At 34.5% G+C, this 22,593-nt stretch overlaps 2 protein-coding genes across 16 annotated transcripts in view; one reads left to right on the top strand and one right to left on the bottom strand.

Annotated features, from left to right (window-relative positions):
* Positions 1-18,893, bottom strand: part of fbxl4 (F-box and leucine-rich repeat protein 4) — a 20,546-nt gene extending 1,653 nt beyond the window's left edge. The window contains exons 1-8 of one of the 2 annotated variants that reach the window (XR_012391418.1): positions 18,778-18,893; positions 15,086-15,702; positions 12,254-12,590; positions 11,064-11,308; positions 8,476-8,689; positions 6,003-6,067; positions 5,360-5,407; positions 4,127-4,514 (exon numbers count right to left, since the gene is read on the bottom strand). Coding sequence is in view for 1 of the 2 variants with exons in the window: in NM_001007315.2 (NP_001007316.2) it covers positions 524-836; positions 1,874-1,945; positions 8,476-8,689; positions 11,064-11,308; positions 12,254-12,590; positions 15,086-15,591 (1,687 nt within the window). In the remaining variant the exon portion in view is untranslated. 2 annotated transcript variants of the gene reach the window in all.
* The window catches only part of LOC137487924 (uncharacterized), a 410,987-nt gene that overhangs the window by 292,919 nt on the left and 95,475 nt on the right, over positions 1-22,593 (top strand). For 11 of the 14 annotated variants that reach the window (XM_073926259.1, XM_073926260.1, XM_073926255.1 and 8 more), the window contains one exon: positions 2,616-3,062. The exons of 2 other annotated variants lie outside the window; for them this stretch is intronic. In XM_073926259.1, coding sequence (XP_073782360.1) covers positions 2,616-2,663 — 48 coding nt within the window. In that variant the 3' untranslated portion in view covers positions 2,664-3,062. Of the gene's footprint in view, positions 1-2,615; positions 3,063-22,593 lie in introns of those variants that run through there. One more of the 14 variants, XM_073926256.1, reaches the window with a different exon arrangement.

The following is a 22,593-nucleotide window of genomic DNA, read 5'->3' on the forward strand; positions in this document are numbered from 1 at the left end:
AATGGTTTGTTCTGTAGACAATTAAAAACATGTTGCTAAAGGTGGCTAATAATATTGGGGAATATATAAAAAATGTCAAGCTTTTTTATTCTGGCTGAAATAAAACAAATAGGACTTTCACCAGATGAAAAAATATTATAGGAAGTACTGTGTAAATTTCCTTGCCCTGTTAAAAAGAATTTGGGAGATATTTAAAAAGAAATTATTGGTTAGAATTATTAGCCCCCTCTTTGATTTTTTTTTCTTTTTTAAATAATTTCCCAAATAATGTTTAACAGAGCATGGAAATTTTCACAGTATGTCTCATAATATTTTTTCTTCCGGAAAAAATCTTATTTATTTTATTTCAGCTTGAATAAAAGCATTTTTTAATTTTTCAAAAACATTTCCTGGCTCTGTTAAAAATAATTTGGGAAATATTTAAAAAAGATGAACAGGAGGGCAAATAAATTTGACATCAACTATGTACAGTATATAGGAATTGTCAATTTTGATTTATTGTAAAAAAAAAACAGCAGCTCACCCAGTATATCAAGGTGCTGCAGAGCACTGCAGTTGGCGGCCAGCTCCTCCAGGTCTGCGTCACAGACAGTGCGATTTGCGGTGAGGAAGAGTTTGCGCAGACGAGGTAAACTGCGGGCCAAGTGCTGGAAACAGCCAGAGCTGCTCTGAAGTGTGGAGCACCAGCCCAGATCCAGCTCCTCCAGCAGCCGGCAGCCTGAAACCAGCTCGGCCAGACCACGCTCACTCAGATTTCTGCAGCGCCACAGGTCCAGAGAACGCAGAGAACGACAGCGGGCGCTCACCATACTCACAACCACATCATAGTCCTCAATCTGTCAACAAACACCACAATCAAACACTCTGAAGTTTCATAGGAAAATACAAGCAGATAACTTTCTGTATAGGCAATGTGAATATCAATTGGCATACTTCAAAACAAATATAAAGAGTGGCTACTGGCACTTTGAGAGTCCAAAAAGCATTTACAGTCAAAGCAGCATTAATACATGTATCTCTTGATGATACACAGAGGTATCTTGAAGTTAAATCATCAGTTTGTGCATGACATACGACAACTAAAATATGACAAAATACTTACATACTTACTGTATGTTCCAGGTATACTCAGAATATTTGCAGAAGCTATCAACAATGTGAAAGATTATCTGAAACAGACCAATCTTATAATTTCAGAAAACATCAGGAGCCACAGAAATTCATTTAGTTTTGTCTGCAATTGTTTTTAACCCTTAAAATGCTAGTAGCCTGAAATTGACAGACAAGGTTCATTCTTGAATCAAGTCTTTTGAATTTTCTTTTTAAAACAAAACAAGGGTATACACTTTTAATACCCCATTTTATCATCATTTCAGTGTATTATTGTTATTTTTAGATATACACTTTTGTCAATCATGTATATTATTTAGTACAGATAGTAAGCACAGGTCACCTTTATGAATATTTTATACATTTCTCTGTGAATATAGCTAATATTTGTAGGTGCCAAAACAGATTTGTTAAACAAATATATTTATTAAAACAAAATCTTAGTCGCTCAACATCTTTAGTGAGATAATTCATTTAAATTTAATTCATGTAAATTTACTCCTCATCTGTTAAACAGAAATTGAGAGAAAAATAAACAGGGGTTAAAAATGTTTATATATATATATATATTACTTTTTTTTTTTTTTTTGCTGTATTAGCGTACGCCATTTTCCAGCAAATATTTCATTTACTAGGCACAATGTATTTATGATTTGATAACATATGCCAGTAATCAATGCAAAACAGTATTTTATTGTGTAACTGCAACTCAGCCATGTAAACCTCAAATCCGGGCATCAGTTCATCCATCCAGTAGACTCACCATTACACAGCTCCCCAGGTTGAGGTGTCTGAGCTCTGGGCAGAATGTTAGAATGCTCAATATGGCTGATTGCTGTATGTGTAGAGAGAAATAAAAATGGATTATTGATTTACATGATTAACACACCAATGCTAATGAGAGAATACCAAACGCTCCAATTCCAAGACAATTCATCATAACTTTTTTGATGTAGTCGCTGTTTTGTATTAGTTTGTGTGACTTCATTTGTATATTTTAGTACAATATGCTCATCCTTCAATGAGTGGTATGGTTAGGGGTGGGGTTTGGAGACATTCCTCCTTTTAAAAATAATTTTCATATGACTTAGCAACTTTTTTGACACTATGTTAAATATTGACATCCAATTGAGATGCCACATAAAGGAACACACATTTGATAATCGTAAATCAAAGACAACGACACATTTACCTACAAATAGACATGTTAAAATTAAACTATTATTTGAACTCATGTTCTGGCAACACAACTGACACTCATATGTTTCAGAGATAAAAAAAAAAAAAAAAAAAAGTTGTTTTGATGTAAAACGCTGGAGTCTTGAGGCCATCAGTAAAAGAAGGCAGACATTGTTTTCATTATTGTGTTGAAATGAAAGATGAAGACTGATGGTTATGTGTGGATTAGTGGACAAATGTTCTGTGCATATTTCCATTGTTATTTACAGTGATGATGACTGAGATGTGTTTGTGTGTATGTTTATGTGCTGTCTCCATCACTACAGAAACATTATACCTGCTGGAAGAGGCGCTCGTACACTGCCAAATGCTGATTCAGTTAACCACACACGAAGGGACGGGACGAGCCACAGATTACTGACACGCACCGACATGCAGCATTGGTAAACGGCAGACTTACTGTTGTAGTATCATTTACAAAAACAGGTAAATATAGTGTATTTAAAAAAAAAAAATCTGCTTACACACAAGCATCTTTTCTTCTTTAATTCCCAAAATAGCTTGCTTTTTTAATGATGCCGTGTAAACAATAAACAAAGGCAGGTGATGTATAAAGCCCACAACTTTTGTGGGAACAGAAAATCTCATAGATCTGTAACTGGTGATTTTGTCTTTGATGTTAAAATAATTCATTTTTACCAGTGTTGGAAGTTATTTTAAAAAAGGTAATGATTACTGATTACATCATTAAAATTGTGTTAAATTATTTTCTAATTTTTCTGCCTGAAAAGTAACTCATTTACTAAAGTAATTTAATTACTTTAGTCATTACAAAAAATTCTTACAAATCCCAAAGCATGCTGAATACAAATTAAATCTTTTAATTCTTTAAATTTGATGACCTTTTATATTTATTTTAAAAAATGAACAGTTAAAGGTCCTGTGAGGTGCTTTGTAATTTGCATTTTTATTCAATGTTTGACAACCTCAAACGAAACATGAAAAGACAGCAACGCAGTGTTGCTCCTCCCCTTTAGCACCAATAGCATTTTGCTCTTAGTGGTTCAGCTCAAGTACATCAAATGCGAAGCATCTTGCAGGGGTTGGGGAATGTCAGATACTAGAGAGCATTTGATTGGTCACATGTTCATGAGAAAAAGAAGTAAGATAGGGTATCCGCAGGGTCTAAAAAATTAAAATCTTAAAATCTACTGAAATGTTGTGTTGTAGGTCCTAAATCTTTTTTTAATAAGGTCTTAATTTTTCTTTGTTCAAGTTTAGCTACCCAATTTGGCCATTAACACCCATACAATCACCAACAGTTCATCTTAATCAAACTAAATAAAAAATAAAGAACTTTTTACTAATTACTTTCACTGTAAAAAATGTTACTTAGATCTAACTTAAAAAAAGTGAGGCAAGTGGTTGCATCGGACGTTTTAGGTTGATTCAACTTCCAGCCTTTTTTAAGTATTTTAAACACTAAAACATTGCTTAAAACAAATGCAATAAAATTAAGTTGAGCCAACTAATATTTCTAAAATTATTCAAATCAGATAAACTTACTTTTTTTGTTAAACTTAACTTACTTATACATTGCTATATGTTGACTGTACTCATTTTAATTAAGTATTATGAACTTAATGATCTAAATAAAATTAACCATGCATATGTCATTTAAAACTAATTTAATTGACTTCTGGCTGTAACCTCAGAAAATAAATCTTCGTTTCTATATTGTAAGCACAATATACACTAGTAAAAACAGATAAACAGACTTTCCTGTCAATAACAATTAAATAAGAATGGAAAGATGGATTAAAGACCATAACATGTATTCAATATCAATCGATGTTCCTTTTAATAGTGACTACAAAATAGGCCATTAATGTGGCTACACGTACACAATACATTAATAAAAACATTAATAATACCAGATCCTATTGAGAAATCATCCAAGGCAACTCAGTGAGGAGATTTGCATATTTTGATGAAGATTTAGGATGCATAATGTCCAGTCCCACAAAGAGTCTCTAATATATCTCAAATGTATACAGTTTTGATGGATACTTGAAGTCGAGGACATCGGTAAGTCCAAACAGGAGCCATCATGCATTTGACAGGTTTGGCAAACCTCTGACAGTCCTATGATAATCCAAACTGTGTTGGGCTGATGGCAAATTTTTCCCGTGGGCAGCCGCATGCACCTCTGATTCCTCACAACTCTATTGGTAGAGACAAAAAGAAACAGGAGTTCAGGTGGTTGCTACCAAACAACATTAAATAGCTAAATACTAAATAGAAAATAACTACAAGTGAAGTTACAAAAGTGCAGTGAGAATGATGCATGGGTGAAACACCTTAGTTTATCAGTTAAAAATTACCTTAGTTAAAATTACCTAACTTCTATTTAAAAAATAAAAAAAGGTTATAGAGGTTGTGTAATTACATTATTCCAGGTGTTTTTAGTTATCAAATTTTAAAGAAAACTGTGATTTTACTCAGTGTAACAGTGCATGTCATTGTGGTTTCCTGTCAATCAAAGAATTGTTAAAATTTAGGTATTACATTTTTTGTTTATTTTGGCAACTTATAAAGCATAAGAATGTGTATTTAATTTAGATATTAAAACTGTTTGAAAATGGCTATATGAAAATTATAGAATACAAATTCTATAATTTAATTGTCATCTTCATTTTGCACCAAACTTTGCACGTCATAATACAAATTCTATTAAATAAATAAATAAATACATTGCCATTTTACACATTACATTAAGGTTTACAATAAATTTTTGCTAAAGCTACATTTAATTGACATTTAATTAATGTCACTGGCAAATGACAGTTCAGTGATTCAGTGTTATCAGTTAGCTTTATTGAAAGACTGACAGATAATAAGAAACTGCATTAGGATATTTTTATACTGTTTTTACTGTTGCACACATAAAAAAACTTCAGATATCAAATGTAAGTTAATTCTATGGAGCCCACTATTGTTTGCAATTTTACCAATGTTTTACCTGCCTGCAAATAATTATAGCTGTAGTTGTATCTAATGTTTTTCTTACCTGGATGTGAAGTTTGAAGATCCACAGGTAACAAAATCACTTTGGTATCTAAAGACCAAGAACGTGCATTTTAGAATGAGGTGCATACAATTTAAATGGTTCTGTAAACATCAGTAAATGTAATTTAAGTTAAAATTAATTGTAAATCTGCAATTTATTCACTATGCAGCATTAAAAAACTTATGGACTAAATCTCTAAAACACAAACTTTAAGTTATACTTTCTCTTACGTTAAACACAAACTACTTAACTGTTGCATACGTTTCTGCATTTAATATCCATCCTTAATGTGCTGCTATAACTTAGGTGAGCTAACTTTAGCTAAGTTAGCGCTAACAAACTGAACCCCCACACCCCGACCGCCCACCAGTGACCTTGTTAATCGGTTCTGCAACGTTAGTTATACCTACTAAGTGTTTTAAAACTACTTTCACTATTTTTTCTCAATAATATCACTTTTAATCGTTAGCATAAACTAGCGTTGGTTAGCGTTAGCCAACTTAGCTTTCCATGTGAGAGCAGTCTAACTGTTAACATACCTGAGGCTACAGTACAATTTACAAAGCTAAAACCTCACCTGCCTAGCGAAGACAGCAGTTTTGCATGACTTTACAATTATCATTCGGCTAAATTAGCAACTTACCGTGTTAATCAGATCCGCTGCTGGGAGCAGTTGATGTCGACCATTGCAGAAGCTGCGTCTGCCTGCTAAATCCCGGGCAATGAAAAAGGAGTCACGCCAAACTATTAAAATCACGTTTTATGAACACCTGCCCACATCGACAGCTGCTCTAATAAATTGTCTGTGTCAACTCACTTTTATAACATTTATTCTACACAATAACCACGTACAAAAATCTAATCAAATAAACTGCATTAGTTTTATTCAAAATATACAGTTATATAAAAACTGATATATTTTAAGTAAAGAGGAAGCAAATTTTATTTTTTTGGTATAAAACAAATAAAATTAACTAGATTGCAATTATTTAAAGTAGATAGAACCAACTTTGTGAGTGTAGCACTTTTTACAGTGTTCGATTCAGTAACATTTGCTTAAAAGCTCACCATTTAATTTACTGCTAAAGATACTAACCAGACCTATATATACATATATAGCATTTTTTAAAAATCTGAATTATTAGATGCATTGTACAAATTATACATTGACGATAAACTACGCTTATTTCCGTAACGTTAGTTTGTGTATTCCATCCTTCAGTGAATCAAATTTATGTTTACAGTTAAGTTACATCTAATTTATTAATAAAATATATTTATTTATATATTTTTAAAGGCTATTTAGTGTGTCCTGACCTGATTAGCTATTTTCGGCCTTCTTTTAGATCATGGGCAGGGCTCGAAATTGCGACCATTTTGGTCGCATATGCGCCCGAAAATTAATCTATGCGACCTCATAATATATCTGGGAGCATTAGTGCGACTGCAGATAATGGTTGTAGTGCGACCTGTTTTGATTTTTTGTAAAAACGTGCTGAATCGCTCTTCCCTGCCGCTATATTGGTTCATATTAGCTGTCAATCACTCAAGGTATTCCGCTGTCAGATGACAGGGAATAAGCTTTTATGACCACGGGGAAATACAAACGGCTGAAGAGTAAAAACTTAAAGCACACAGGTTTGCAAACCCCACCTAAAGTTGAGGCGCAGATGAGAGCGATCATGACACGTCACGTGGTGAATAATGATCCGCCAGCTGTGATCAATCGAGTACGCGCTTCTTGGAGAAGGTGCCCGAATCTCCATGCGTTGCATTCACTGCGTGTTCAGCGCAAATGTCCGCTAAAAGTCAAATCTAATACTGTACATATAATCGCCAAAGAAGCTCGCCTTTACTAAGTTTACACTGAAACTGTGGCTCATAACAAAGACCGGTATTGGGCCGGTGGTCGGCGCAAGAATCCTGCTCTGTCTGCTCATAAATTGGGTCGGCTGACTCGCCAGCTTTTCCACAAACACAGAAACATGAAGATCAGCTCAGACTGAACCTTTAAATTGACACAAACTGAAACCAAAACTTTTAAAGAGTGATAGAAGTGAGACTTTACTTACTTTCTTTTGTCTATTCTTGTTTGAGGTGTATATTATTTTTTTATTTATTTACTGATGACTGCTTTGCAGCTTTCATCATTGAATTGAATGATTTATTATAATCTTTTGTTTGTTTTGTAGCAGAAATATTATTTATTAAATTGACATGCATAAAAACAGCAGTACAAAATAAATATTTCTTACTGCAATGCTTCATTTTTGTTTGATGCAAACTATACAATTATTTTTCATAAAGTAACAGACTTTTAATAGCAGATAACCTACATTCATGCACATTCAAGGCAGTATCATAATGAGAAATGGAATTCATTGTTACTATTATTGTCATTTTCATCATCATTAATATTCTATAGCCTAATTATTAGACATTAATTTTGGAATTATTGCACACAAATATCAATGTCTTCGCAGCATTAGTTAGATAGTTGTTTCTGGTTTTTGTCAGTCCTATTAATGTTGTTTTAAAATACAATAAATCCCTTAAAAAACAATTTGCAGCGGTGCTCATTCATTTTTGGTTGGTGCTCCTAAATTTTTTCTGGTGCTCCTAAAATTTTTTTGGTGCTCCTAAATATTTAAAGTTGGGAGCACCGGTGCTACCAAGTAAAAAAGTTAATTTCGAGCCCTGATGGGTCTCAAACTGGTTTCCTGGAGGGCTGCAGCCCTGCACAGTTTTGCTCCAACCTAAATTAAACAGTTCATCCAACTAATCAAGGTGTTCAAGACTAATAGAGACTATTAAGCAGGTGTGAGTTGGAGCTGGTTGGAGGTAAACTATGCAGAGCTGCGGCCCTCCAGAAATTGAGTTCCATTGTAAATGCATCATGCATTTACAATGGTATGAACCGTTATAGCGGTGGACAATTGGATATTTATTATTTTAATTATAACATTATTATTTAAAATACAGACCATCTACCCATACATCTTGTTTTGACATCCCTTAGGAATCTATCTACATAGATTTAATTCCAATTTTTTTAGTTTTAGCAAATATTTCATTGACCACAGAAAATCAGCAATTAGCATTTCCTCGATTCTCACCTCAACTTTGGTGCGGTAGAGCACAAGCCTGCGCAGATGAGTGAGTTTGGCGATGTGATTGAAGGCCTGAGGTTGCAGACGGTCACAGGAAGCCAAATTGAGCTCTTGGAGGCAAGGACACGTCTGAGTGATCACTTCTAAACACGCTTCGGTCAGGAAATGACAGCACGACACCTCCAAACACACCAGACTCGCCCCACAGGCCTTCATAAAGCTGCAGAAAAAAAAAACACAATTACCTGATGTTTGGTAGATCAAAATAAGTTGATATACAGTTGAGGTCAAAATTATTAGCCCTCCTGTTAAATTTGAATTCTTTTATATTTTTTCCCAAATTTATGTTTATGGAGAGAAATTTTCTTAAACACATTTCTAAACATAATAGGGTTATTAACTCATTTCTATTAACCGATTTATTTTATCTTTGTCATGATGACAGTCAATAATATTTTATTAGATATATTCAAGACACTAGTATTTAGCTTAAAGTGCAATTTAAAAGCTTTGTTAGGTTAATTAAGAATTATATAACAACGACTTGTTCTGTGGACAATTAAAATAAATAAATAAATAAATAAATAAATAAATAAATAAAATTAGCTAAAGGGGGCTACAATTTTGAGCTTAATATGGTTTTAAAAAATTAAAAACTGCTTTTGTTCCAGCCAAAATAAATAAGACTTTCCCCAGAAGAAAAAACAATACCGTTGGAAAATATTGTAAAAATGTCCTTGCTCTGTTAAACATTATCTGAGAAATATTTGGAAAAGAAATAATTTATGTGTATTTATGTGTTATGTGTATGTTCAGGGGTGTAAAAAGTATTTAAAATAATATTAAATGAAGGTAAAGTACAGAGAATAAGTGAAAATTTCACTCAAATAAAATGACAAGTATCTGGGCTAAAATATGCTTGAGTACAAGTAAAAAGCTTTAAATTACACTTTAATTAATCAAACTTTACCTAAACAGTAAATGTAAATTAAAACATGAGAAAAGTTATTTCATCATACATTATACATCTAACGCAAAGTCAAATAAAAATCATGAAGTAATTTGTCAGGTAGACATACAAAAATGTATAATTAATAAGCAAATATATAATAATATGAACTTATTTATTACCAAATAGTAATAATAATTTTTTGATTCGCACTAAAATATTAACTGTTAATATTGTGCATACTACCGCTATACATAAAAAGATAGCTAATGGATATACAGTTATATATTAATTTCTTAACTCGACTAAATAAAAAAAAGATAATTATTTCTCAAAAGAGTAACTATTTAAAATCTGAAATAAACGTCATTAGAAGTTTACAGAATAAACAAAAAAAGAATAACATTTTACTCAAATATTAGTAATTTGTAAATTATCCATAGCTGTATAGCAAGCTGAAAGAATTTGGTGTAAAAACACACAATAATTCCGTACATTGATATAACGCTTATCTAGACACTCAACCCTCTACTACTACTACTACTACTACTACTAAACCCCTACTCTTTTTTTTCCAAAGGACATCCAGGGATTTTTAAAAAATCGAAAAGACGATGCTCACTGAGCAGTATAGAGTCCCCATCAATATACTGGGGCATTAGGACCCACACAGACCACAGGTTGAGCGCCCCTGCTGGTCTCACTAACACCACTTCCAACAGCAACCTAGCTTTCCCATGGCGTCTCTCATCCAGGTACTAACCGGGTGCAACCCTGCTTAGCTTCAGTGGGCGACCATGTGAGAGATGCTGAGTGCTAGCTGCCAGCTAAGCTGCTGACTAACCACATAACTGGTGTACCACCCATGTTTGACTGTCCTTTTACCATATAATATTTTTAAATCAAAGTCTGATCCGTTGCTTCTGCAGTTGGATTGTCGGTCCTTCTCTTATGATGTCAGTTTGATGGCTCTAATCACAATATTCTTAAACATGCCCTTCTTACTATTAAGCCTCATTCACACTTAGAGCGACTCGCAGCAGCAAAGCGACAAGCAACTGTTCATTTCAACTGAGAGCGAGTAACTTCCGGCGACCTCTGTCTAGCCGAGCGACATTGACCAGGTGGGCGTGTCGAGTGCTGTGACCACGTTGAGAATCCTTTAACTTTATACGAATGAAGAGCGACTTTCTTAAGCGCTAGCCAATAGGAGCACCAGTAGAGCTCACATGATTCTCTCTTAGCTCGCTCAGAGGCCGGTTGCATTCTCTGTTCTGTAGACCTACACAGACCTGCCTTTGCAGCAGGTCGCCACCCAGAGAGACAGGCATTAGTTTGAATGAGGCATTAGTTTTTCACAAGTAAATGATGTGCAAAAAGAAAGCCCCGCCCCCTACTAAATATTCCATTTCAGTTGGGATTGTATCAACATAATGAAACTAAAGTCTCAGTAACTTTCACTTCATGCAGACTTTAAACAAAACTCTAAGGAACAGAAAGGAAGAAGTGTTTCCTTCTTCAGAAATGAACTGAAGTAGAAGCAGTCAGACCTGATAGTAACTGAGAAAAATCCCCCAAAAAAACTACTCACGTGCAGTAGTGAAGTAAAAATGAATATATGTGAATGAGAGAGTGTTGTGGTCACCTGCAGAAGCCGGCGGGCGTCACGGCTCCACGGTTGCCCGTCCAGGACAGGTTGAGTCTCTGCAGAAGGGTACAGCGACTCTGCAGATGGCACAGGGAGGCGTCTGTGAGCCGTGCCCAGTATGGCTGCAGGCTCAGCTGGATGTACTGCAGCGGGTCACAGCAATGCTTGTGGAAGAGCTTGCAGCTTTGAGCCAGTCGACACAGGTCTGGAACCGGCAGGTGACTCACAATCAGCTGGATAAGCTACATTCAATCAAACAAAAAACACACACAGTGACACTCGGAGCACAGCATGCTAAATAGTGTTGTTTTGGATTAAAACAGTCAGTTGTAAAGACAGAGGTATGAAGATCAGTCTTTAGGGTTTCCATATCACTAAGGCCAAAGAAGAAGAAGAAGAGTACGTTATTTAATGTCTATGTTTTTGTTCTGTTTTATTTGTGCTATGGTTTGCAATTTGTAATGGGATCTGAATTTTAATTATAATTATAATTTTATTTTTTATTATACAAAGAAAAAAATAATAATAAATAAATAAATATATATATATATATATATATATATATATATATATATATATATATATATATATATATATATATATATATATATATATATATATATATATATTAATGCATGTGTTTTATTTTATTTTGGCAACATCTCTCTCTTTACTCTGAAGACATTCATTAAGGTACAGGTTATTGTTTTTGATAGTAGCACTGTTGTGAGTGAACAATAGTTTGAGTGTGAAGCTGAGTATCGGTTAGCAGATAATGGCCAGATAATGTTTCAGAAACACATTTGTGTTTGTTGTAAGGCGACTATGAAGGTGACAGTGGTTTGGGCTGGAGATCTGAGCTGTGTGCAGGTAATTAGGGGTTAGGAATTGGAAAGGCATTTTTAAATTATAGTAAAATGGTCTCTAATTATTCTGAAGAAGACCCACTGCAAACCACACATGTCTTGGCTTGAGAAAACAGACAAAATTACAACTATTATTCTTCGATATCTGTCTGACTCGCTGAAGATTTCAACACTCTGTGGTCCAGCTTGTGCTGTTATCCACGATCCTTGAAAATGATCTTTGTTACCTGGCCAACATACTATTTATTAAACATGCTGATGGCATGAAAAACAAATATTCAAAACTGTACATCTGCTGAGTAAAGAGTTTCCACTGCTTACCTCATAAGGGAGTCTGTCAAAGTATCCGTTGGCCAGACTCTGCCTGTTCTCTGCAGTCGAGCGGCAGCACAAGCCTCCTGCTTCGCTGATCTCCTCTTCACTGTCACTCAGATCATTGATGTCGATGACCGGGATCTTATAGAGGGCCAGGATGGGTCTCTCTCGAACTCCTCGCAGGATCACTGCATCCAGCTCAGTGTAGTAGTCCAGCAGAGAGCTGTTGACCTCCAGGCGCAGCAGGTTGGTGGTGAAGCTGATCTGCTTGATATTGGGGGAGAACTGGCGAGCTTGAGGGGTCAAAGCCTTGTTGGGTTTGCCAGACCACAGAACCTCCCACCTGCAAAACATACAACATCATGAGCTGTACTCAAACACAAACAATTGCCAAGTACTATACGATCGGAGATAGAGTTATCCCACCATAATTATTTTACCAAATGGTGCAATGAATCTACAAATGTCCTCCATTACTGCAATCAAAAATATGCAGAAAATTCCATGTACCTTCCTGCAAAGTTCAGCTCCAACCCTGATTAAACACACCTGAGCCAATTAGGACCTAAACAGTGCTTGATAATTACAGGCAGGTGTGTTTGATATGGTAGTGATTGATATGTAGTGGCACACCTTATAAACCACCTTTTGCAGCTAGTCCAACAACCAGTCTTTGAAAAATGCGGGTAAGACCAAATCATCTTTTAAAAAGGGTTTACTGAAGAAATTTAAAGCAAAAATACAAAAGGCACAATAGACTTGAAATAGCTCGGTCCAAAAAACTGTGTTGCTTCCAACATCCATAGCTGCAATCTGACCTAAACCTACAAAGTACTGACATCATGATGTATTACTGCCCAAAGCCATAAAATGCCAAAAAAAAAGGCATTCAAACTGTATTAATTGTTAAATTATGCATTTCAGCTAAAACAATCATTATGAATTGTTATTACATTTCAATATCAATTTTCTCCATGTTTTAACCTTTTTAACTAGATTATCATCACAAATGAATTACACATAACTGGCAGTTACAATTACAATTCATGTAAATGGCATTCAGTACAGATTTGGTTGAAATTGTAAACTAAAATGGTCTAATTAAAGGTTAGAGTTTAAAGTTAGTTCTAAAACATAATTATGAATGAATAAAAGTGGTCTACATAACCTAATAACAAGTAATAACATTTGAAACATGAATGCTCTTGCTCCAAGTACCTATTAAATACACACACTCAAATGCAGCTTCACCATATGATCCTTTTAGGGTCCACTTCCCAGGAGCAACATGGGACTATATCTCAGCAACCCAATTTATAAGTCTACGCCAGGGGTGTCCAAACTCGGTACTTGAGGGCCAGTGTCCTGCATATTTTAGTTCCAACCCCAACTAAACACACCTGAACCAGCTAATCAAGCTGTTTTTAAGTTTACTAGAAACTTCCAGAGAGATGTGTTGTAGGAAGTTGGAGCTAAGCCAAAAGAAAAGTTTCTTTCCTCAGACCATCTACTGTACCTCATGAACAGGTAAATATTCCCCTACTGTGCAATAAACGTGCAATAATTTTTCATATGCACTTGTACACAGCACCGTAAAAACATACAATGCAATACTTTCTCCATACGCATGTGTACACAGCACCTTAAAACCTGTATATTTATAAAAAAAACTGTACATACAATTCAACATTCAGATATTTTTGACTAACTGCATTTCTATTTATTGTTTATCATCTTTTTTTTTTTCATATTTATTTTGTGTTGTCTCTTGTCACTTCGTGTACATTTGGAAGCTTCTGTAGCCAAAACAAATTCCTTGTGTGTGAAGTACACCTGGCAATAAAACTGACTCTGATTCTAAACTATGCAGGACCCCGGCCTCCAGGACCGAGTTTGGACACCCCTGGTCTACGCATACTTAAAATTTTATCATTATACAATATTATAATTTTTGGAGCCATATGAACAATGTGTCAACAGCTCATACAACTTGGTTTGGCCAGAAGGTGAACAAAAACCACTAAATACACATAAATAATAGACACCAGTGTTGATGAGCTCATGTGTGAGGGGATTAAGAGGTTCATTCAACTCTGCATTAAATGAGTACAAATATAATTTGTAACTCAAAGTTTTTGGAGAGATAATGTGCAGAGGGTTGACAAGATGAACACATGTGTGTAAAAAACAAACAATCAATCAAACTGCTCTTTGTTCTTAAATGTTAATACTCCCAATTTAAAGGCATAGTTCACCCAAAACTGAAAATGTTCTCACTCTTTACTCACCCTCAAGCGGTTTCAATCCCTGTAGGGGGGACACTAAAGAAGATATATTTTTTAAAAGGTAAAAGAAAAAGAAAAAACCTGTGCCCATTGACTTCCATAGTAGGAAAAACAAATACTATAGCAGCTAATGCTTTCATATTATTGAGATTAGCAGGGGAGTCTTCAGATCACATGAATATTAAGCATGCACAGAGCGGTTAAATCAAGGAATTACTGGGTTTGTTAATCGCCATCTTCGATTTACACTTCCAAGGTGGTAAAAATAAAGTATAAAGATACAATGTGATTGAAAAAAACTGCTGCTCTTCCCACATCTCGCTATGGAAGTCAATGGTTATAGGTTTTCAGCTTTCGTCAAAATATCCTCTTTAATGTTCAACAGAAGAAAGAAAGTCAAACAGGTTTGGAACAGGTGAAGGCTGCTGTGAATAATGGAGACAGAACTTTCAGTTTTGGTTAAAATATACCTTTACAATATCCATAAGGGGGATTAGAACCAAAAACTTTTCGATTACAAGAACAGTCATTCATCTCACATTCAACACTGTACCTCACATCAGTCGGTGGGTTCTGGGAGAAAGGGTTGAGCGAGCACGCCATGATCTTAACAATAGCTCCGGGGTGGTAGGTCTCCAGCACCTCCACTGCTGTGGGATAGACAGGCTCCTCGAAGGCCAGTTCCAAGTAGTCCTGGCTGTGGAAACTGGGTGGCGTACGGCGGAATCGAGGCGTAGAGCTGATACACTGCTCCCACCAGGTTCCATAAGTGCGAAACACAGCAGTCTGGGTGAAGTCTCCTGAGCTCGGGTACACGTTAGGCACTCCTGCCAGGTTCCACATGGTGTAGGACATGCTGTTCTCACTGCCGTAGTGAGAGCTGAAGTCCAGGATCTCCTTGCCGTACTGCTCAACCTCTACAGTCACGGGCAGCGCTGAACGTTGACCTAGCTCCACCGCCCGTCGGCTACCCAACGCTTCGCTGCGCGTCCCGCTCCTGGAGCGTCGCCGTAGACAGATATAGTAAAACATGCTGAGAAGGGTTAGCATAGGAAACATGGAGCAGCAGGGCTGGGTTTGAGTCAGGAAGCACAGCCTGTGTCTCTTCCCTGCACTGTAGCACGACAGGCTCTATACAGCACAGGCTATAGGCCAAGCCGCATGCATGACCTGTGGGTTATAGAGAGACAAACACCCACACAAATATCACACAAGATTGTGAGAACACTACAAAGGAGATCAGTAAGTTCCTCATTCAAGAAACACAAGTTCAATCAAATAAAGGATGAACACTCTTGAATTCAATGACAATTTACTTAAAATTATTACACTACAGGTCAAAAGTTTGGGCTCAGTAGGATTTTTAAATATTTTGAAATAAGCTTATCCTGCTCACCAAGGCTACATTTATTTCATCAAAAATACAGTACAAATGGTAAAATAGTGAAATGTTACTGCTCTATAAAATAACTGTTTAAAAGTCGTTTATTATTAAATGTATGCATTTATTCCAGTGATTTTAAAGATGAATTTTCTGCTTCATTACTCCAGTATTTAGAGGCATGTGATCCTTCAGAAATCATCAATATTAATTATTATTATTATTATTAATATTATAATTATTATCAATGGTAATAGTAATAAAAGCAATAATGACTGGAGTAATTATTTGATTTGAAACTACATAAAATACAATACATACAATAATAAAGCAGTTATTAAACATTTTAATAAGTATTTAACAATTTAACATTTTTTTCATTTAATAAATGCCGCCTTGATGAACAGAATAATTTTTTTCCACAAAACTGACCGCAAACTTTTGACTGGTAGTGTATTATTGATAAATACACAGGGTTGCTGCGCTTGTGTTTCACAAATGTGGCCAAATGAGCAATATTTTAAACAAAATAAGTATAACACATCTAAATAATAGACTTGTGCCATCTTATATGTTTGAATGAGAAAATAAAGCTTATGGGTAAGGCCCACATGGAATCTGCGCACTCAGAAACCTACAGATTTTTAGCCCATCATTGAGTCTATGTATTTACTTGTGTGAATGTGTGCAAATTTATATTTATTCCATTTTTAAAACAATTTCACTAACATTATTGTGATATAATAATAGTAATATTCTAATATTCATATAATTTGTTTACAATACAGTCTGTAAAGTAATATTTTCTGTCTTTTAGTAGATATGTTATATGAGAGACTCGCTTTGTTTACCAAATAAGTGGATCTAATTGGATTTGCATTGTAAACACTAAGTACAAGTTAAAAAGCTATTATTTTTTTATTTTATATATTACATTTTAGTTATTTTACTCCTAAAATCTTTTTTTTTTTTTTTTTTTGCAAAATTCTCAGCAGAAATAGCAAAAAAATGTCCACAGATTTTGTCTGGGCGTACTTATGGGTATCTCATTATTTCTACCTGTTTGCAGGTTGCAAAGAATATCCACAGCAGGATTATTATGTGAACTAAAAATAAATTATTAATTTACTAAATTAGATAAAGCTTAATTCTTACACACAAACAAACACATATAAATACACATATACAATACAGTGCATACGGAAAGTATTCATAGTACTTCACTTTTTCCACATTCTGTTTATGTTGCAGCCTTATTAAATTCATTTTATCTCCTCAAAATTCTACACACAATACCATATAATGACAATGTGAAAAAAAATGTAATTGTTGCAAATTTGTAATAAAAAAACCCCAGAAAAATCCCATACGCAAGTATTCACAGCCTTTGCTCATTACTTTGTTGATGCACCTTTGGTAGCAATTACAGCCTCAAGTCTTTTTAAATATGATGCCAGAAGCCTGGCACACCTGTCTTTTGGGAATTTTACCAGTACCACATAAGCTCTATCAGGTTCGATGGGAAGCAAAAGTGTACAGCCCTTTTCAGATCTCGCTGAATGCTGGAGCTCAGACAAAATTACTATTGGGTTATTGATCACCTCCCTGACTAAGGCCCTTCTGCCCTGATCTTAGAGCTTAGATGGCCGGCCAGCTCTAGGAAGAGTCCTGGTGGTTCCAAAAATCTTCCACTTATGGATGATGGAGGTCACTAGGCTCAATGGAACTTTCAGAACAGAAGAAATTTTTTTTTGTAACCTTCCCCAATCCTGTCTTGAAGGTCTACAGACAATTCCTTTGTCTTCATGCTTGGCTTGTGCTTTAATGCACTGTCAACCCTGGGACCTTAAATAAACAGGTGTATGCCTTTTCAAATCATGTCCAGACAACTGAATTGACCACAGGTGAACTTCAATTAAGCTGTTGAAACATCTCAAGAATGATCAGTGGAAACAGAATGTACCTGAGCTCAATTTCGAGCTTCAAGGTTTTTTATTTTTAATAAATTTGCAACAATTAAAAAAAATCTTTTTTTTCACAATGTCATTATTGGGTATTGTGTGTAGAATGTTGAGGAAATAAATGAATTGAAGCCATTTTAAAATGAGGCTGTAACATAAGAAATGCATGCACTGGATGCACTGTATATTCGTTTAATCCACAGACAAGGAAACAGAATGTCATAATGTGTAATTTACTTCACATAAACTGTATCTAATTATGATTCAGTCTAACTGCAACTTCTTCCTGCTGAGAAAGATTCATAAGAATAATGACTTGTCATTTCTTTGTTCTTGTTAAGGCAATACATTTTGACAAGCGCTCCTTCACTTCCAATAACTGTACATTCGGTTGTTTTAAGCTAACACGGTGACATTAAACTATGCAATTAACGTTAGTGACACTAATCTACATCAAAATAAAAAATGTATACAATAAACAACAAAGCCAGTCAATATGAACAGTGACCAAGCATGGCGAGTTAAAGAAATAGCCCACACCAAAATATTTAGTTTAACTCAACCTTAAGTTAAATCAGAATTTCAAAAATCGTTTACACATCTTCAAATTTTTACGCTTTCTCAAATAAAGGGAAGAAATGTTAATTTTTGGGGTTGAGCTATTGCTTTAATGTTAGCCTGAAAGCTGTTGTTAATTATTACTAGCACTGTCCTCAACATGTCGTTAGATTTGAGCCATATCTGGCGTTTTATTTGATCGAAACGTTAAAACTGTAATCTGAAAAGGGGAAGTGTTAGCGATGAGCTATAGAGTTCATCAGGCTGGGTTAAGAATCGGCTGAATATTAACGCAGGCTGTCATGCCACAACGCACTGACAAACTTACAAACAACGACAACTTACAGGTGATGCAATGGTGTGTTGGAGTGTTGTGCTGAGTGTGTCCTGCGCTCTCGATCCATCTCTCACTGCTGCTGTCATTGCTCGCACATTCCTCACTGTTCACGCCGAATATAAACATCCGCTTCACCTCCGCGCTATGTATTATGGGAAGTGGAGTTTAGCAACCACACGACACCCGACATAATGTTTAATTCTTACACTTTAATAATTCTATTAGAGCTCAAACATTTTTTACCTGAATTTGGAGCTTACAACAGAGTAAAATTTGGTGTTTTATCCAGGCTATTTTCGCTTCATACAATATATAATTAGCTAAACCAACCTTTCAAGGAAAGTTTGCTCACTCGACCATATTTGTTACTTCAGGAATAAAAGACAAACATACAAAACATTTTACAGGCTGCTTTAATCCTTATTAAAATATATGACATAAATTGTAATTGACTCAAAATTTTAAAAAATTGATAGTGAAAAAAAACATTTATAATTACTACTAATGATTTTTCTAATTGAAGTTGCATATAGTGTGATTTAGGTCTGTTGAGTTTTGTACAATGGCAAAAAGAGCTCAAAAGTGCTGCAGGTTAAGACGACAAATTAAAAAACATTCCTTCCTTCATTCATTTTTCTCTTTGGCTTAGTCCCTTTATTAATCTGGGGACGCCACAGCGGAATCAACCGCCAACTTGTCCATGTTTTATGCAGCGGATGCCCTTCCAGCTGCAACCCATCACTGGGAAACATCCATACACACTCATTCACATACATGCAATATGGAGAATTTAGCTTACCCAATTCACCTGTACCGCATGTCTTTGAACTTGTGTGGAAACCAGGCCACCGGTAGGAAACCTGCGTGAACATGGGGAGAACATGCAAACTCCATACAGAAATGCCAACTGACACAGCCGAGGATAGAACTAGCAAGATTTGGTTTATCAAGTTATTACTAATCATGGATAATTAATGCTTTAATTTATAATTCTGTTTATTAATTAAACTTATTAAAAGAGTGTGTGTATTTTGTAGTAACATTTTTTGCATCAATGTTCTCATTCGATTTTACTTCTCTCATTATTACACTTTGGTGTGACACGAAATAATTTAGTGAATAATGATGACTTTAAAAAGTTAAGCTGGAATTTCCAGCAGTCTAAAGAATCTTGGTTTGATTAGTCTGGCTTGTCAAAATTATGATAAAGTATTATGAAAAACAGTGATAAAACTGAATACAAAATAAAGAAAGAACTATACACACAAATTACTATGCATAATTATGCCAAGATAAATTATTCACAGACTAAAGGAGAACATCTTTTTTAAAAAGTAAATAATCCTTTGAGCCTATTATTCACCACATGAGCTTGTGGCATTCAGTTGATCATGAAAATAGCCAAAGACTAACAATTTAATAATACGGAATAAGGAGACAAACAAAAACTATCCAAACATTTCAAAGAAAAATAATAACATAAAAGAAAATGATATTTTTGTAAAGTATTGTATAATTCTATATATGTGAAAAGGTCAGATGCAAAAACCTCTAAATGTCTCTAAAACTTCTTTACATTTTTCTTAGGCCCATATAGTTTAAATTTTATGGTGATTAATAGGTTCATTTAATTGTTTTTGCATCTGAATACAGTGCTCAACATATATGAATAAAGCACCCTCTCATTTTATTTAATATTTACTATTGGAAGCTTTACAATATTATATTTGTGCATATACATTATATTAGTCAGTACTGAAGCTAAATCTGGAGCTTATCTAACAAAAAAACTAACCCTAGCCCTAACCCAAATTTATGTTATAGAAAAATATTAAATACACATAAAATAAAATAAAATAATAAAAAATCAATAGAAACAAAAAATATATAAAATTTTGTAAATTTTAAAAAACATTTTTTGCAATATTTCAATATTTAAAATCTATCTTTCTATTTAGAATTATATTTGGTTAGTTAAATTTTATTTTAATAAATATATCTGTTTAATAAATCAGTTTTGTTCAAATGCACAAAAAAGGGGGGTCAGGTGGTTTGAAAGACCCACCCCACACTGATAAAAGGTCCGGAATTTGTCCCATATATGCCTACAAAGGCTTCCAATGAATGCAAATAATTATTTTTCATGAGTTCAACATCCAACTATGTAAGAAAACATACACTATGATGAAAGTGATATCTTTCACTACAAGTAGCCCAACTTTTATTCTGAATCTTAGACCTTATTCTTAAAAGAAAAAATACTTTCCAATAAAAAGGACCAAACGTTAATTTGAATACTAATTAGGCTATTTTTGTTTTCCATGAATTTTCAAACTTTTTTTGCAGAAGAGACTAGAACAATTGTCAAGCTCTACATTATTAATATCATTATGTTTTCATGTTTTATTATTCAAAAGGCCAAATCAAATTAAGTTTGTTATTTGCCCAAGAAGTGGCAATAGGCTAGTTTTTTTCCCCATTTAAAACTTTAACAGACTCATTTTATTATATGATGTAACACAATTGTTTTTTTTTTTTTTTTTAAGTATTTTTATATATTTTTTAAGTATTTATATATTTCTTTATTCGATATCTTGAACATGTTTTTTGTTACCTCAAAAAGTGTGGTTATGATGACCACAATGATGACAAGCTAAACCAGCAAAAAAAATATATAGTGTTTAAAATATCCCTTAAATACAGTACTTAAACCTCATAATTCAATCGAAAATGTTATACAACAGCAAAAACGTAAATTTTTTGAGAAAAAAAGAACCACCGCTTCCCGCTGGCGGCCTTCGGGCCTGTATATACAATCTAAATCATCATTAAAATAATTGCCATTGGTATTTTTTTGGAAAAGTTAACCAAATATATTAATATTTATAATAAACATTATTAGATGTAAATAATAATTTAAACTTTTTTTCTCCTCCAATGTAAGAACCCCCATCTCTTTGTAGTCTGAAGAAAGAGATTGTTTTGATGTTGTGAATAATACATTTGTCTGTTGGAATTGCCTGAGAATGTGGCGATTGTGACATTTATTTGATGGTAAATGGCCGCGTTCCCTCGTGCCCCGTCCTGCTGGCCTCTCCGGCGGACTGAAGGCAGAGCCGCTGGCTGTCCATCACGGCTCACACAGGCAAACAGATGCAGAGCTCCACGTCTTGGCTGGCATTTGCATCGATGAATGACTTGTCCAGTGGGTTTGTCTCATGGGTGAACTGAAGGCCCATTGTCACCACAAAGAGCAGCGAGTCTCGGTGGAGGCGTCAGCAGGCAATCACAGGCCAAACTCTCATTAGGACTCAAGCCGAGGACAATTGATTTTGAATAACAGGTTTCCTGCAGATTGACGCTTTATTTTATCCTGAAAAAGATGCTTTTGTACATGGTGAAAGACTGATTTCATAATTGCTATATCAGTTTTTGACGTCTGCTTGAATATTTTAGATTATTAAAAGAAAAAAGTGTCCCTTTCTGCGCTGATGACATTTTATCATTTTGTTAGAAATTTATTTGGTTCTTTTGTGATCAACTGACCAAGAACAAATAGGGGGTCAATGAGAACACAAAGGCCGTTAGAGGGGGAGGCTTTTTGGTATTCACTCTGCAATACTCCTGTAATGTAAAGTAATATTAAGTAATTAATGTAATTACTAATTACTACAGGAGTAATTACATAAAGTAACATGTAATTACTCCTGTAATGTAAAGTAATATTAAGTCAGAAATAAAAAATGTAAAAAAGAAATTAATTAAATTAAATTAAACATAACCAAATAAAAAATACATTTAAAAAAATAAAATAAAGTTATTAT

The sequence above is a fragment of the Danio rerio genome, chromosome 16 (genome assembly GCF_049306965.1).
Source record: "Danio rerio strain Tuebingen ecotype United States chromosome 16, GRCz12tu, whole genome shotgun sequence".
Classification (NCBI taxonomy): domain Eukaryota; kingdom Metazoa; phylum Chordata; class Actinopteri; order Cypriniformes; family Danionidae; genus Danio; species Danio rerio.